Source organism: Taudactylus pleione, unplaced genomic scaffold (genome assembly GCF_031769625.1).
Source record: "Taudactylus pleione unplaced genomic scaffold, aTauple2 ptg000094l, whole genome shotgun sequence".
Lineage (NCBI taxonomy): Eukaryota > Metazoa > Chordata > Amphibia > Anura > Myobatrachidae > Taudactylus > Taudactylus pleione.
This window is the reverse complement of record NW_028284496.1, coordinates 1,935,506-1,951,380: the sequence shown is the minus strand read 5'-3', so window position 1 is coordinate 1,951,380 and position 15,875 is coordinate 1,935,506. Positions and strand designations below refer to the sequence as shown.

The 15,875-nt window shown below is 47.2% G+C and overlaps 1 protein-coding gene across 1 annotated transcript; it reads left to right on the top strand.

Moving 5' to 3' along the window:
- Positions 1–259: 259 nt before the first annotated feature.
- Positions 260–1,474, top strand: LOC148526756 (interferon-inducible GTPase 5-like). The gene has a single exon (XM_088469852.1). It carries the CDS (start codon positions 260–262, stop codon positions 1,472–1,474), a length of 1,215 nt encoding a protein of 404 aa, XP_088325978.1.
- Positions 1,475–15,875: the final 14,401 nt, after the last annotated feature.

The following is a 15,875-nucleotide window of genomic DNA, read 5'->3' as shown; positions in this document are numbered from 1 at the left end:
TATAAAATTATTTCACTTTTTTGACACTTTAGCGCTCCCAGTTTTTCCTTTTTTTTTGCTATTCTATCCAGGGGCCAGCTGGTGAGCTGCTTTAGGTGTCATACCACCACACCCACCTCTGAAGCACCTAGTATATTTGTTGCTTGTTTTCCTATGTTTAAGCTATTTAGATACACTGGCTAGGAAGAATTATTGTGTCCATGTAAAATAATGTTTGATTTATTTTATTTTTATCAGAACAGAACACTTACAGAAGACAATGGACACAGCCAAGATGGATCCTGATAATATAAGGGATGAAATTAATGAAGAAGAATTTCAGGAGATCAGGTCTGCCATAGAAAAAGGTGACCTTGCCAGAGCAGTTGAACTAATAAATAAAACATTAGAGTGTTTAGAAACTGCCCAATTGAACATTGCAGTAACAGGAGAAGCAGGTGCTGGAAAGTCCACGTTTGTCAATGTTCTCCGTGGTTTAAATGATGAAGATGAAGGTGCAGCCAAATCAGGTGTAGTAGAGACCACGATGGAACCAACTGCTTACTCACATCCACATTACGAAAATGTAAAGTACTGGGACCTTCCCGGCATAGGAACACCCAATTTCAAGGCAGAAGATTATTTGCAAAGAGTTGGTTTTGCCAAGTATGACTTTTTTATTATCATTGCATCTGGACGTTTCCGGGCTTGCAACATCCAACTGGCTAAGGCCATCCATGACATGAAAAAGAATTTCTACTTTATGCGATCAAAAATCGATTCAGACATGTCAGCTGCTAAAAAAAGAAGACCTAAAACATACAATGAAGAGAGAATCCTGCAAGAGATCCGGGAAGACTGTATTAATAGTTTTATGAAAGAAGGTATTGAAAACCCGAGGGTCTTTCTTCTGGATTTATTGAATTATAAGTATGACTGTCATCTCCTGCAAGAGACTCTGGAGAAGGAACTACTTAAGCACAAGAGAGAGGCCTTCCTGCTCTCTCTGCCAAATATTTCTCTGCCTGTATTAGAAAAGAAAAGAGAAGCACTAAGGAAACAGGTATGGAGAAAAGCCACCCTCGCCTGCGCTGTTGCCGCACTCCCTATTCCAGGCCTGGCCTTTGCTTGTGATGTCACCATCTTAGTCAAAACGATGAGAGAATACCAGCATGCATTTGGTCTGGATGAAAGTTCTCTCTGCAGGTTATCCACTTTAAGCGGTAAAAGTATGACTGAATTGAAATCAGCGATTAAATCCCCGCAATCAATAAGTGACATAAATAAGGAGATTGTCATTAAATTGCTTACTCAGGGAACCATGGGAGCAGCCATGTTGGCGGAGCATTTTTTAAGCAATATACCAGTGTTTGGCTCTTTGGCTGCAGGAGGGATCGCATATGTTACCACTTCTAGGATGCTAGGAAACTTTTTGAATGAAGCCTGCGATGATGCAGGGAGAGTTTTGCTAAAGGCTGCAGAGACTTCTATTTAGAAGCAAATAAACTTAAATAAATTAAAAAATAAATAAACAATCTCAACCAATGCATTCAAAATTGTACATTAAATGTACTGGCCTGTTCGCTATTCTACTCTAGTTAAGCAAAAATGACTTTCACTTAAAACCCCGACACTCTACTGATACTGTTAAGGTTTGTCTGTGACAAGTGTACCATGCTTGGGACCGTGGCTGAACTGGTAACCTGGATAATTCTGGCACATGCCAAAAGGGCCAATGGTTTGGTGGGCCGGTCCAGCTGTCTGAAAGCCTGGCCAAGCAGCTACGCCTCTAGGTGCTCTGCTCAGCCAGCATGCTTAGAGAGGGTGATGCGCAAGACTACACCCTCATGATAGGAGTCTACACCCCATGTGGCATGTGGTCACACCGCCTTCTCTGTGTGGATAGGACCCTGGGGCCAATGCTTAGCCTCAGTCCGTGTCTGCTTGGGCCAGTAAATCATTTCCCCTCCCATTCGGTGTAAATAGGATCACTCAAAAGATTTGTGGATATTTGTCTGGGTCTGTAAATAAGACCTGAGAGCTGCATGTACACTTCCTTGTGCTGGCTATGTATATCCATGTACTGGATACTTCACAAATGCCTCTATTATACCCCAACCCAAGAACCAAGGCACCTGATTGCTCTCAATTAAATAAATGTTATACTGTGTGGGTACGGGTTGGGTACTAGATGCCAGCATTTGGGATCAATGCATTCAGAATCCTGATGTCAGCATCCCAACAGGGTTAGAATACCAACACCTGTCATTAGTATCCTAACCCTAACCCTCCCTACCTGCTGCCTAAACCTAACTCTCCCCCCTAGTGCCTAGATCTGACCTCCCCCTCTGCAGCCTAACCTTAATCCTCCCCTTAGTGCCTATCTATAACACTCCCCTAGTGCCTAACTCTAACCCTCCCCCCTAGTGCCTAGATCTGACCTCCCCCTCTGCAGCCTAACCCTAACCCTCCCCTTAGTGTCCTACTCTAACACTCCCCCTAGTGCCTAACTCTAACTTTCCCCCTAGTGCCTAAGCCTAAACCTTCACCTAGTGCCTAACTCTAACCCTCCCCCTAGTGCCAAACCCTAACCTTCCCCCTAGTGCCAAACCCTAACCTTCCCCATAGTGCCTAACCCTATCCCTCCCCCTAGTGCCTAACTCTAAACCTCCCCCCTAGTGCCTAGATCTGACCTCCCCCTCTGCAGCCTAACCCTAACTACCTGGGAATGTGTATGAGCTATGGAAACAAAAATATTTTTTCTGAATTTTTGTTTGTCTGTCTGTTCGTTCCAGTACCACGCAAAAACTACGGGATAAAGTTGGATTTCAATATTGTATAGTTTAGTCACTTAGAAAGGTATGTAATATCGCAATGTGACATCAGGCAGAGGAGCAATAAAGGATAAAATAAAACAAAAACTATACAAAAAACAGATGCTTGAAACTTGGTGCGTGCAGTGTGCTTCACTCCTCAAGCCAAAATTGACTAGATGCATATAAATATAATTTTCTTATTATTTTTGGGACTGTTTACGAACTAATGTTATGCTACTAAAAAAATATTGGAAATTGCATAGGCTCCTGAATTCCATTTTATATAGATAGATAGAGAGAGTAGTCCTAATAGTCTGCACTCACATATCAACACTATTCATCAAAGGGGTGCTCCACTAAGGTAACAGGCTTTTCCCCCGGTTCCAGCTCAGACCCCTGTGTTATGTACATACATTTGAATGAATGTGTTTGTAGGCATACAACTGTTACACACCTATACACATACACATTCTCTTACATTGTGTCCTGAAAAACTTACATGAAATATGCTGCTGTATGATCCTCTGTCGAACCTCATTCCCGTCCTCTGTACTGACAATGCCCTCTGTATTGACAACGCCCTCTGTATTGACAACATCCTCTGATGGGAAAGGGTCCGGCTCCTCCACAACTGCTGCAATATCCCCTGCACATTGAGGGAGTGGGAGCCATGGCTAGTGACATAGACATACCCTCTCAAGCGCGGCGATCTGATCCCAATGTGGGTGCAGTCTATGGCTACCAGCACATTAGACAGTGCTGTGAGCATATGGAAAAGTACCTTAAGGTCCAGCCATTCAGACTCACAACGTGGGAATGAGATATATGTTTGCCACAACTACTTCAGGGAAGATAACACTTGAGATAAATGCTTAGAGAAAGTGGCCTATGTAATCCCCAGCACTCTAGCGCTCACTGACTGAAATGGGCCAGTGGCAAAATAATGCTGGCACACTTTCATTTATGCAGCCCAGGCACTGTATAGTTACTACCAGCCAAAGGCTCCAAATCATCTCTTACCTGCTCATATAGGGTCAGGAGGTTTGTGGGGTTCAATCTAAATAACTGAACCACCTCATGATCTGAGAGGGAGCCCAGGTCCATCCTTAGTTGATATCCTCGTCTGGCACTAAGCAGAATAGGGACCTGGATCTGGTGATGCTCCTGCACCCTCCTCCATAGAAAGTAGCCCACAAGCATACAGCTCCAATGAAGAGTGTACAAACTCCATTCCTCCAACCCTCACAGGTGCAATGGTGTAGGTGTGGGGTATATAGGCATGTGATGATGATTTATGGACTTCACATGGGTTAATTAGCCACTTTATTTTTTTGGGGTGGGGGAAGTATCATTAATCTCGCCTATCTGAACCTGGTCTAAAGTTCTGGTGAATTTTAGTCATATTCCTATTACATTCGGAGAGTTAAAAAAGTAACCTCTATTACATTTCCGATTAGCCAAAACATGCAAATTTACTGTCAAACTCGCAAAAAAAACAAAATCGCGACCTATTACATTTGGGACAGTGGATCTCATTCAGAGTCTCTTGCTAGGGCACGCTCGCTCGCTGGGAGCGATAATCGCACATCTGCGCATGCTATAATTCACAGTGATCTGATTTTGCTAGCTCGCAAGCCACTTTCAGGTCGCTGCTTTGAGTGACAGATAGTGCCGTTTGTGGGTGGTAACAGGGGAAGGTGCTTGTAAACGGGGGAGTGGTATTGCGAACGCAAGCGTGTCTGGACGCCAAAACGGCGTTTAAAGGGCGTGCATAATTAGCAAAGTAGCATCATTGCACACGTGACTTAGGTCAACCCCAAGCGCTGCGAGCAGCTCCAATGGCCGTCGATGTTCACGATTAATCAGACTCTTCCCGGAGATGACGTGTGCTGCGAGTGACAGGTGGGAGGTTTTATAATCCAGCGTACGCTAACTGCCGTCGCTCACTGAGACACAGAGAGTGTCCTTACAGCGCAAAGACCGATCGCTTGATTTGCATATCCGGCCCCTTTTTGCAAGCAAGCGAGCAATCGCATCTTGCGAGAGACTCTGAATGAGTAAGTTACGCTTAGTGCATGATACACTCAAAGCATCAGTTATAATTGTTGTTTATTTGAGTAAGCAAATAAATGTTTTTTTATAAATACGTCACCCCCTCCCCCAGTGCAGAAGGATAGTATCTACAAAACCATATACCGATATCATCACTACAGTAGGCTATGCAAGCTCATTCCCTCCACCCTTCTGCCCGGGGGCTTATTCAAAGTGTTAGCCCATGTGCAGTCTCTGTGTTGACCCCCTCCTATCTTGCGGCCAGTGCACGTGAGTAGACACTGCCAAAGTCTATGCGCATGCTTAGGTCTCCAAGAACATGGCGTCCGCGTCATGATGTTCCTGCTGATTTTTCTACCGTGCATGCACAATTATTAGGAATATGGTCACTAGGCATTTCCATTGTGATTTATGCCGCGCCGCTGACAGGGGCGCCAAGAGGGGGGGAGGGGCGGGTACAGATTACCGGGGCCCGGGCTTCCTGGGGGGCCCGGGTCCGGCGCCGCTCCTATGCCTGTGAGGGCAGTCTCCTATGCCTGTGGGGGGGAGCGATCACACTGATCGCGCCCCCCTGGCTTTGAGCAGGGCTGAGGGGGCACAGAGCGCCCCCCTCCCAAGCGTGCGGCGCTGCATTTTTTTTTTATAGGGAAGGGGGCGTGGCCTAATCGCGGGAGGGCCCGCCGCGGCTCTCAGCGGGCCTGGCCGCTGATGTGGGACTCCGGAGAGGTGAGCATTAAACGTGGGTGCAGGGTGTGCAGTGTGGGTCTGTGTTGAGTTGGGACCCTGCACCCAATATAGATAAGCCAATGCTTCTGCCTTTCTACGTGTGGACAGATGTAAGTATAAGATACACGTACGCGGTTGTTGTGCATATGTTCACTAGGAAAAGGGCAGAAGAGGTTGGACCTGCGCCAACGCTACAACAGCTCCAATGTGATTTGATGAATCATTACCTCTCAATGTTATAATTTTAGTGCCCATGAAATATTAGGTCTCCCCCTCTTCCCAGCCGCAAACCCCCCCATTCCCCCCTCCCAGTAAGTTGGGACGGTCCCTGAAAATCAAAACTGCACATGTGAGTTGGGAGGTGCTCTCAGTGAGTGTCCTACACTAAATAGAATCACATTTTGGAGCTTATTGTAACAGTAAACTTATTTTTTTACAATCGATGAAGAAACAAATGATAATTATTATAAGATAAAGTATAATTTAGCTTCAAGATTTTCATGATAGAAGGTCTGATTCAGCAAGGATGGCAGATGCTACTACGCACGCAATCGGCCGATTAATTTGGAGGAACGGTGATTTATTGACTGCAAGTGCTTTCTTGTATTAACGAGACTGTTATTATTGCTGGGGCTCCGGGCTTATATGGAGACACTGTGAGTTGCTCAGCTACAGTATCCAGGGGCGCCGGGAGGGGGGGGAGCGGGTACAGTTTACCCGGGCCCGGGCTTCCAGAGGGGCCCGGCGGGGGCCCGGGTCTGGCGCCGCGTGTGCTGGGCTGCAGCGGGACATTGCTTGCGGCTGCTAAGTAGCAGCAACAGCAATCTCCTATGCCTGAAGGGGGGAGCGATCACACTGATCGCGCCCCCAACTTGCTTTGCGCCGGGCTGAGGGGCTCACAGCGCCCCCTCCCCGGCTCGCAGCACCGCTTCGCGGCGCTGCAAAAATCTTTTTTTTTTTCAAGAGGGCGTGGCCAGGCCTGCTGAAATTAGGCCACGCCCCCTCTTTACCGGGGCCCCGCGTGGCTCTCTACGCCCCTGACAGTATCTGCCATTACCTGCCGCCAGAGGAGCAAGAAATCTTTTCATTACCGCAGTTTAATTAACCAATAGCTCTGAATTAAAGCACAGAATTACACTTCCTAAATCTTGCCGTTGATGGTGACATGACACCTTAATAATAAATGCTTAATGTGCATTTGGACATTGGGAATAAGGGATATCCCTGTTTTAGCAGACTGCTGCAAATTTCCTTTGGACTTTTTTCTGATCCATTTTCAATACCATTACAGGTTGAGTCTCCCATATCCGAAATGCTCGGGACCAGGAGCATTTCGGATTTTGGATTCTTACGGTTTTCGGAATACCTGAGGGGGGGGCCCAGCGGGTGTCACGGGAGGCCCGGCGTGTGCTGCGGGTGGGTCCGGAAGGTGTCGCACGGGTGCTGTGGATATTGTGGTGGTCCGGCGGGTGAAGCAGGTGTCGTGAGGGGTCCGGCGAGTGAGGCGGAAGGGTCCGGCGGGTGTCACGAGGGGCATAGGCAAACGCAGGGGGGGTTTCCGTCTGCCTGGAAACCCCCCTTCCCATCCCACACCATGACCACAATAGAAATAGTAATATAATAGACTGTTACTTGTGCTGCATGTTCTTCTCAGTATCACAAATTAAATAATTAGCACCACCTGTGGATCTTTTAACATGTATCAGCCAGTAATAAATAACCTGTGCACCAACTAGAAGATCTGGAAAACATGCACTGTTAGAGATGCACTGCTATAGAGCCCAATATGTACATATACAGTATGTCCAGGGCAGTGCTAGGATCTTCTGCTGCTCCTCCAGGCTCCCGGACTTGCTCCAATAGTCTGGAATGGTGCCCACATTTAAAATAAATACGTTCAGCTCAGGCAGGATGGCCCTACTGGCGCATCTTATGGCTTACTGTGATCGCTGGTCCTGTATATGCAGGAATTATGACACACAATACACTTTGTATGACGCTTATTAAAGCTGGTTAAGTACTAGTTCTGCCCTTTTCATTGACAGGCCACACTCGCTCTAAAATTAAGACTTTGGAAACCCCCCCTCTGGAAATCCTGCGTTTTCCACTGAGGGGACCGGCGGGTGACGCAGAAGGGTCCAGCGGCTGCCGCTGGGGGTCCGGTGGGTGCTGCAGGGGGTGGCCTGGTGTGTGCACCACGCCGCTATTCATTGGCCACTATACTAGTGACATCATGACGTCAGGTCACGTCATGACGTCACAGATGCCCCAAAATATTCCGGTTTTTGTCCCTGCTTTTTTCAATTGAATTCATTAGATAATTTTTGCTCTTAATATGTATCACTATTGTGTCTAAGGGCTCTATTTATTAACATTATTTTTACTAAAATAAAGTGAAAAAGGGTGTTTTCACACCCTTTTCACATTATTTTAGTATCACCTATAGTTATTACAGGGCAATTGGAGTACAATTCGTAAAATTCTACTCCAACCCCTAAGTATCACTTATTTTTAGTAATCAGATCGCATTTCCCATAATTGCAATGGGAAATGTGATCTGGCCAAAGTTAATAAAATAAATTGTGAAAAAAATATCGGGGAAAGCCCTGTGATAATAACACCACCTGGAGGTGGCGTTATCCAGGATCTAGCCCGGTTACCGGACTCCTGCTCCGCTCTAACGGGGAGAGCAGAGCCGGCACCAGTAATCAGCTGTGTGGTCTAAACAGACCGCAAGCTGATTACTGTAAAAGAAAGAAAAAAAAATTGTAAAAAAAAATGTTTTCTTACCTGACTCCAGGGACCGGTGATTGGGCCTCCGGTGATGTCTACCATCCGGTCAGCTGGTCTCTCATAGTGCACTGCGGCCCGGTCATCAGGTGATCGGGTCCCAGTGCAGTATGGGATATCACCTGACCGGACGCATGGAGAACATCAACGGAGGCCCGGATCATGCAGGTAAGTGCTATTAAGGGGGAGGGGAGTCACGGTGGGGGGTGCGATCATGGGGGTGGGGCTATGGGGGTAGCAGCGGCGGCTGGTCGTTGCATGCGTGGGCACTTTGTCACAGTATTTTTTGCGAAAATACTGTGACTAGTGTGCGGAGGGGAGTCGCAGGGACAGAGCTTTCTCGCAAGCTCTGTCCCTGCAAGGGATTTGTAGTAAATCCATGTGATATTGCCTGAATTCGCAATGCGAATTCCGGCGGTAATATCACACTACAATCTGCATTCAATATGCGGATTGTAGTAAATAGAGCCCTAACTATCATTATTACTTTTTTAGCTACATTAATATTTTAGATACTATTTTAGTACTTACCATTATTTTATTTCTGTTCTAGAACTTATCTCTATTCAATTATATCTACGAGGTACCCTTGTTACGTGTTAATTCCAACTGAGCAGGTCCTATATACGTTTCTCGGTTTAGCAGTGAGCAGATGCTGTAGTGGTTAACTTACTGCAAAGCTTCCTTGTACTAAACGACAACACTGTTGGGGAATTTCATTGGCTGCTATAACAGGTTGATTATTTATCTCCGCACCCTTTCTTCATAAACGAAACTTCACTCACTATATATACAGTTACACATATCTTCAGTCAGGAGGTTAAGAAGCCATTGCACAAAGGTAAATGTATGTTATCCTGACTTTTGTACTTCTTTATGTAACTAAGGGGTCTATTTACTAAGCCTTGGATGGAGATAAAGTCAAAGGAGATAAGGCACCAGCCCGTCAGCTCCTAACTGTCATGTCACAGGCTGTGTTTGAAAAATGACAGGAGCTGGTTGGCTGGTGCCTTATCTCCGTCGACTTTATCTCCAACTAAGGCTTAGTAAATAGACCCCTTATCAGGGCCGCAACTAGGGAGGGGGGCTGGAGGTGCACGTGCACCGGGTGCCGGATTATTCAGGTGCCGATGTCCAGTTCCGAAATTATGTGCGGGGGCGGGCGGCATGAGCGGTCATCCCCGTGACCAGCAAACTTGCTATACACATCCCCGCAGTGCCGGCGCAAACCACTCAGTGGATCCTGCAGGCTGCCGCTGCGCCTGTCAAGCAGTATTACATGCAGCGGCAGCCTGCTGCAGAGAAGTGCGGCTGAGCCTGCCTGACAGGCTCTTCGCACAGCCCCACCCCCTGCTGTTTTAACTTCCCTCTCCCTTCCTTCCTCCCCTCTACTTTGCTTCCCGCTCCTCTGCTGCGCTGCACCTGACCGGTGACCACTCCTCCGTTGGAAGCAGGAGAAGCCTGGCTGGAAGGGCCTTGACAGGAGCCGGAGTGCCAGTGACTGCAGAGGGGCTGTTTGGATAGTTGGGAGGCAGCCAGGCACCGGGACTCCAGAGAAGATGTGGACAGGTGTACCTGGTGGCTCTCTGCGCCGGGAAAGAAAGGATAATGGAGGTAAGTCTCCTGGCAAGGGTGGAGGGGTTATAAGGTTTGTCCAGGAAGGTGGAGGGGGGTTCTAAGTGCCCAGTATGGAGGAGAGGGTGGGGGGCTAAGTGTACCCAGCAATGAAAGGGGAGGGGGTGCTAAATGTGGCCATTGAGAGAGGGGTTGCTATGTGTGCCCAGATGGTGGGGGTGAGTGTACCCAGGGGATAAGTTTGCCTAGTAAGGGCAAACTAAATGAGGGGTTGCTATGTGTGCCGAGTAAAAAGGGGACGATTGTTAAGTGTGCACACTAAGGGAAGGGAATGTGTCAAGTGAGCCCAATAAGGTGAGGGGTCCAGTCCTGGCACTGTCCTGTCTCAGTCCTGTTGCTGTCTCCCCTGTCCTGGACCTCTCACCTCTGTCCTACCCTGCCCTCTTTGTTCTGTCACCTCTGCCCTGGTCCCGTCACCTCTGTCCTGACACCTCGGCCCTGGCTTTATCCCCTCTCTCCTGGCCTTGTCACCTCTTTCCTGTCCCTGTTACTCCTTTCTGCTGTCCCGTCTGTTCTGTCTTGGCCTTGTCACCTCTATCCTGGACCCTCTATCCATATATAGATATATATCCATATTTATATATATATTAATATTTATATATTTAAATATTTATAGTAGGGGTGTGCACCGGCCACTTTTTGTGTTTTGGTTTTGGATCTGGATCTTTCTTCGTGTTTTGGATCTGGATTGGTTTTGCTAAAACCACCCTTCGGTGTTTTGGGTTCTGGGTTTTGTGTTTTGGATCTGTATTTTTTTTTTTAAAAAGCATAAAAATCGCTAAAATCACAGAATGTGTTGATTTTTCTGCTCCTATGCTATTATTAACCTCAAAAACCTTAATTTCCACTCATTTCCAGTTTATTCTGAACACCTCACAATAGTGTTTTTATGTCGAAAAGGTTGCACCGAGGTAAATGGATGACTATGCTAAGCGACACGAGTGGGCGGCATAAACACATGGCCCATCTAGGAGTGACACTGCAGTGGCAGACAGGATGGCAGTTTGAAAAACTAGACCCCAAACAGTACATAATGCAAAGAAATAAAAGAGGTGCAAGATGGAATTGTCCTTGGGCCTTCCCACCCACCCTTATGTTGTATAAACAGGACATGCACACTTTAACAAACAAATCATTTCAGCGCCAGGGTCTGCCACACGACTGTGGCTGAAATGATTGGTTCGTTTGGGCCCCCACAAAACAAGCTGGCAATTAATCTGTCCCTGCACAAACTGGCTCTACGGAGGCAAGATGTCGTCCTCATCCTCCTCATTCACCGATTCCTCACCCTCTTCAGTGTTGTGTACATCCTCATCCTCACAGAGTATTAATTCGTCCCCGCTGGAATCCACAACCACAGGTCCCTCTGTACGTTCTGGAGGCTGGTCTCCCTGGAAAAGATGATAATTCATTTTTATGAACATCATCTTCTCCACATTTTGTGGAAGCAACCTCCTACGCCTTTTGCTGACAAGGTTCCCGGCTGCACTAAACACTCTTTCGGAGTGCACACTGGAGGGGGGGCAACTTAGGTAAAATAGAGCCAGTTTGTACAGGGGCCTTCAAATTGCCTCTTTTTCCTGCCAGTACATGTACGGACTGTCTGACATGCCTACTTGGATGCTGTCACTGATGTAATCCTGTAACAGACAGACGCACGCTTGTCGCTGCTGCTTTGAGGATGCAGGTGCGGCTACAGCCCACACAATTCACAAAGACAGGAAAAAAAAGAATTTTTTTATTGCTTGTGGAGCGCACTTTGAGGGTTACACCACCCTTTAACAGACAGACGCACGCTTGTCGCTGCTGCTTTAAGGATGCAGGTGCGGCTACAGCCCACACATTTCACAAAGACAGAAAAAAAAAGAAGAATTTTTTTATTGTTTGTGGAGCGCACTTTGAGGGTTACACCACCCTTTAACAGACAGACGCACGCTTGTCGCTGCTGCTTTAAGGATGCAGGTGCGGCTACAGCCCACACATTTCACAAAGACAGAAAAAAAAGAGGAATATTTTTATTGTTTGTGGAGCACACTTTGAGGGTGTCACCACCCTTTAACAGACAGGCGCACGCTTGTCGCTGCTGCTTTAAGGATGCAGGTGCGGCTACAGCCCACACATTTCACAAAGACAGAAAAAAAAAGAAGAAATTTTTATTGTTTGTGGAGCGCACTTTGAGGGTTACACCACCCTTTAACAGACAGACGCACGCTTGTCGCTGCTGCTTTGAGGACAGTATCATATGCAGTGACAGTATACTTGTCAGAAATTGTTGGCACGTCTTCAGTCCGGACCAGATGTCCAAACCGGCACTTGACTTATGACACAGGCGCACGCTTGGCGCTGCTACTGTGTTGATGCACGTGCGGCTACATCGCACACAAGTCACAAACACATAAAAAAAATAGTTTTTTATTTTTTGGAGCACTTTGAGGGTTACACCACCCTTTAACAGACAGACTCACGCTTGTCAGTGCTGCTTTGAGGATGCAAGTGTGGCTACAGCCCACACAATTCACAAAGACAGAAAAAAAAAGAATTATTTTATTGTTTGTGGAGCGCACTTTGAGGGTTACACCACCCTTTAACAGACAGACGCACGCTTGTCGCTGCTGCTTTAAGGATGCAGGTGCGGCTACTGCCCACACATTTCACAAAGACAGAAAAAAAAGAATATTTTTATTGTGTGTGGAGCACACTTTGAGGGTGTCACCACCCTTTAACAGACAGACGCACGCTTGTCGCTGCTGCTTTAAGGATGCAGGTGCGGCTACAACCCACACATTTCACAAAGACAGAAAAAAAAGAAGATTTTTTTTATTGTTTGTGGAGCGCACTTTGAGGGTTACACCACCCTTTAACAGACAGACGCACGCTTGTCGCTGCTGCTTTGAGGATGCAGGTGGAATCTAGACAGGATTTGGAACCGGGGACACACTACCTCCATCAATTGTCTAAATCCCACTGCACTAATGGCGGATACCGGACGCACGTCTAACACCAACAAAGCAGTCAAGGCCTCAGTTATACGTTTTGCTTCAGGATGACTGCTGTCATACTTCATCCTCATCGCTAGGGACTGTTGGAGGGTCAATTGTTTAGTAAAAGTAGTGGTGTTCCTACATCCTCTCTGGGATGATGAACAACTCCCAGCAGCAGCAACAGCACTAGGAGGAAGTGGTTCTTGATCTTTCCCTATTTTATTTTTATCAGAGAAAGTTTGGTCCTCCATTTATGTTATATTGATATATACGTGCGGCTAAGGCGCACACAAACACAGAAAATATTTTTTCATTTTTGCCGGAGAGTAGTGCACTTTGTGGGTTACACCACCCTTTAAGAAATGAGCCAGCCGGCTCTTTACTTATGGGACACAGGCGTACGCTTGGCGCTGCTCCTTTGATGATGCACGTGCAGCCACAGTGCACACAATTCACAAACACAGAAAATATTTTTTTATTTTGTTTGGAGTGTACTTTAGGGGTTACAGCACCCTTTAACGGTCAAGCCAGCCGGCCCTTTACTTATGACACAGAGGCACGCTTGGCACTACTTTGTTGGTGCACGTGCGGCTACTGCGCACACAATTCACAAACACAGAAAATATTTTTTTATTTGGTTTGGAGTGTACTTTGGGGCTTACAGCACCCTTTAACGGTCAAGCCAGCCGGCCCTTTACTTATGACACAGGCGCACGCTTGGCACTACTTTGTTGATGCACGTGCGGCTACTGCGCACACAATTCACAAACAGAAAATATTTTTTTATTTGGTTTGGAGTGTACTTTGGGGGTTACAGCACCCTTTAACGGTCAAGCCAGCCGGCCCTTTACTTATGACACAGGCGCACGCTTGGCACTACTTTGATGATGCACGTGCGGCTACTGCGCACACAATTCACAAACACAGAAAATATTTTTTTATTTGGTTTGGACTGGAGTGTACTTTGGGGGTTACAGCACCCTTTAACGGTCAAGCCAGCCGGCCCTTTACTTATGACACAGGCGCACGCTTGGCACTACTTTGTTGATGCACGTGCGGCTACTGCGCACACAATTCACAAACACAGAAAAAATATTATTTTTTTAGCACTTGGGGGGAGCACCCCTGATGGACAGAGCACCCCCTGGACAACACTACAGCACCCCTTTAGGACTGGGACACTGCACAGGACTTTGGAGTGGACACAGCCCCTATGGAGAACTGACTGCACAACACAGTCCAGCCAGCCCCTATGGACTTTGAAGTAGTGGACACAGCCCCTATTAACAACAGCAGCACAGCACAACACAGCCAGCCCCTATGGACGTTGAAGTAGTGGACACAGCCCCTATGGACAACAGCAGCACAGCGCAGCACAGCACAACACTACTCTGCACTACACTACACTACGCAGCCCAGCCAGCCCTAACTCCCACCCTCCCTCTTCACTGTCCACAGCCGAGTGAGAAAATGGCGCCGACGCGGGTACCTTATATAGGATCCAAAACCCGCAAGACCCGGAAGGCGGGATGACGACGTTTTGCCTCGATTTCAGATTCGAGTCAGGCGGGAAAAGTCGAGCCTGACTTGGATCTGCCTCTGATCGGGGGGGTTCGGATTTCAGAAATCCGAACCCGCTCACCCCTAATTTATAGATAGATGTATATTAAATTTATGTCAGAAAAGGCCATCTTATGACGAGCGGGGGTGGGCGCCAAATTACTGTCTTGCCCCTGGTGACCAAAATCCTAGTTTCGGCCCTGCCCTTATCATTGTATTATTATCTTGTGTGCTAGCAACACCTACAGTATGTTCAGAATAGAGATGGGAAAGTTTGCTGCATGTATTTTATTGTCATCATGTATTTATCAGGGATGAAGTCAGGAAACCGATAGTTCTAAATCCCGACCGCCGTCTTCCCGACTGTCTAATCCCAGCAAGGTACTAATGACAGGCATCGAAATCCCGGCGCCTGTCATTGGACCTATGCCGGGAGCCCGACTCCCAGCTTACAGATCGAAGGTAAGCCGGACGCAGACAGCCGCGGGGGGAGAGGGTTAGGTTAGGGGCTCCCGAGGGGGACTTAGGGTTAGGCACTCCCCTGGGAGGTTAGGGGAAGGGGGGGGTTAGGGTTAGGCACCCCCGGGGGGGAGGTTAGGGTTAGGCTAGGGGAAGGGGGGGTTAGGGTTAGGCACCCCCGGGGGGAGGTTAGGGTTAGGTTAGGGGAAGGGGGGGTTAGGGTTAGGCACCCCCGGGCGGGAGGTTAGGGTTAGGCACCCCCCAGGAGACTTATGGTTAGGCTGTGGGGAAGGGGAGGTTAGGTTTAGGCACTTGGGGGGAAGGTTAGGGTTAGGCACACCTAAAGGAGGGTTAGGGTTAGAGGGTAGAATAGGGCTAGTTAATATTTACCTTTTGATGTTCGGGATCTTCAACCCTGCCGGGCTTCTGCTGTCGGGATTTGAACCATACCTACTACACCCATTTATCAGCATATAAGCTGATTTTTTTTTAAATGCAGTGTGATGAATATAATGCAGTGTGATGAATGTAATGCAGTGTGATGCATAGAATGCAGTGTGATGAATAGAATGCAGTGTGATGAATGTAATGCAGTGTGATGCATAGAATGCAGTGTGATGCATAGAATGCAGTGTGATGAATGTAATGCAGTGTGATGAATGTAATGTAGTGTGATGAATATAATGCAGTGTGATGAATAGAATGCAGTGTGATGCATAGAATGCAGTGTGATGCATAGAATGCAGTGTGATGAATGTAATGCAGTGTGATGAATAGAATGAAGTGTGATGAATAGAATGCAGTGTGATGAATAGAATGCAGTGTGATGCATAGAATGCAGTGTGATGAATAGAATGCAGTGTGATGCATAGAATGC

Coding starts and splice junctions, on each gene's coding strand:
- LOC148526756 (XM_088469852.1), top strand. CDS start 260: ATGGACACAGCCAAGATGGATCCTGATAATATAAGGGATGAAATTAAT.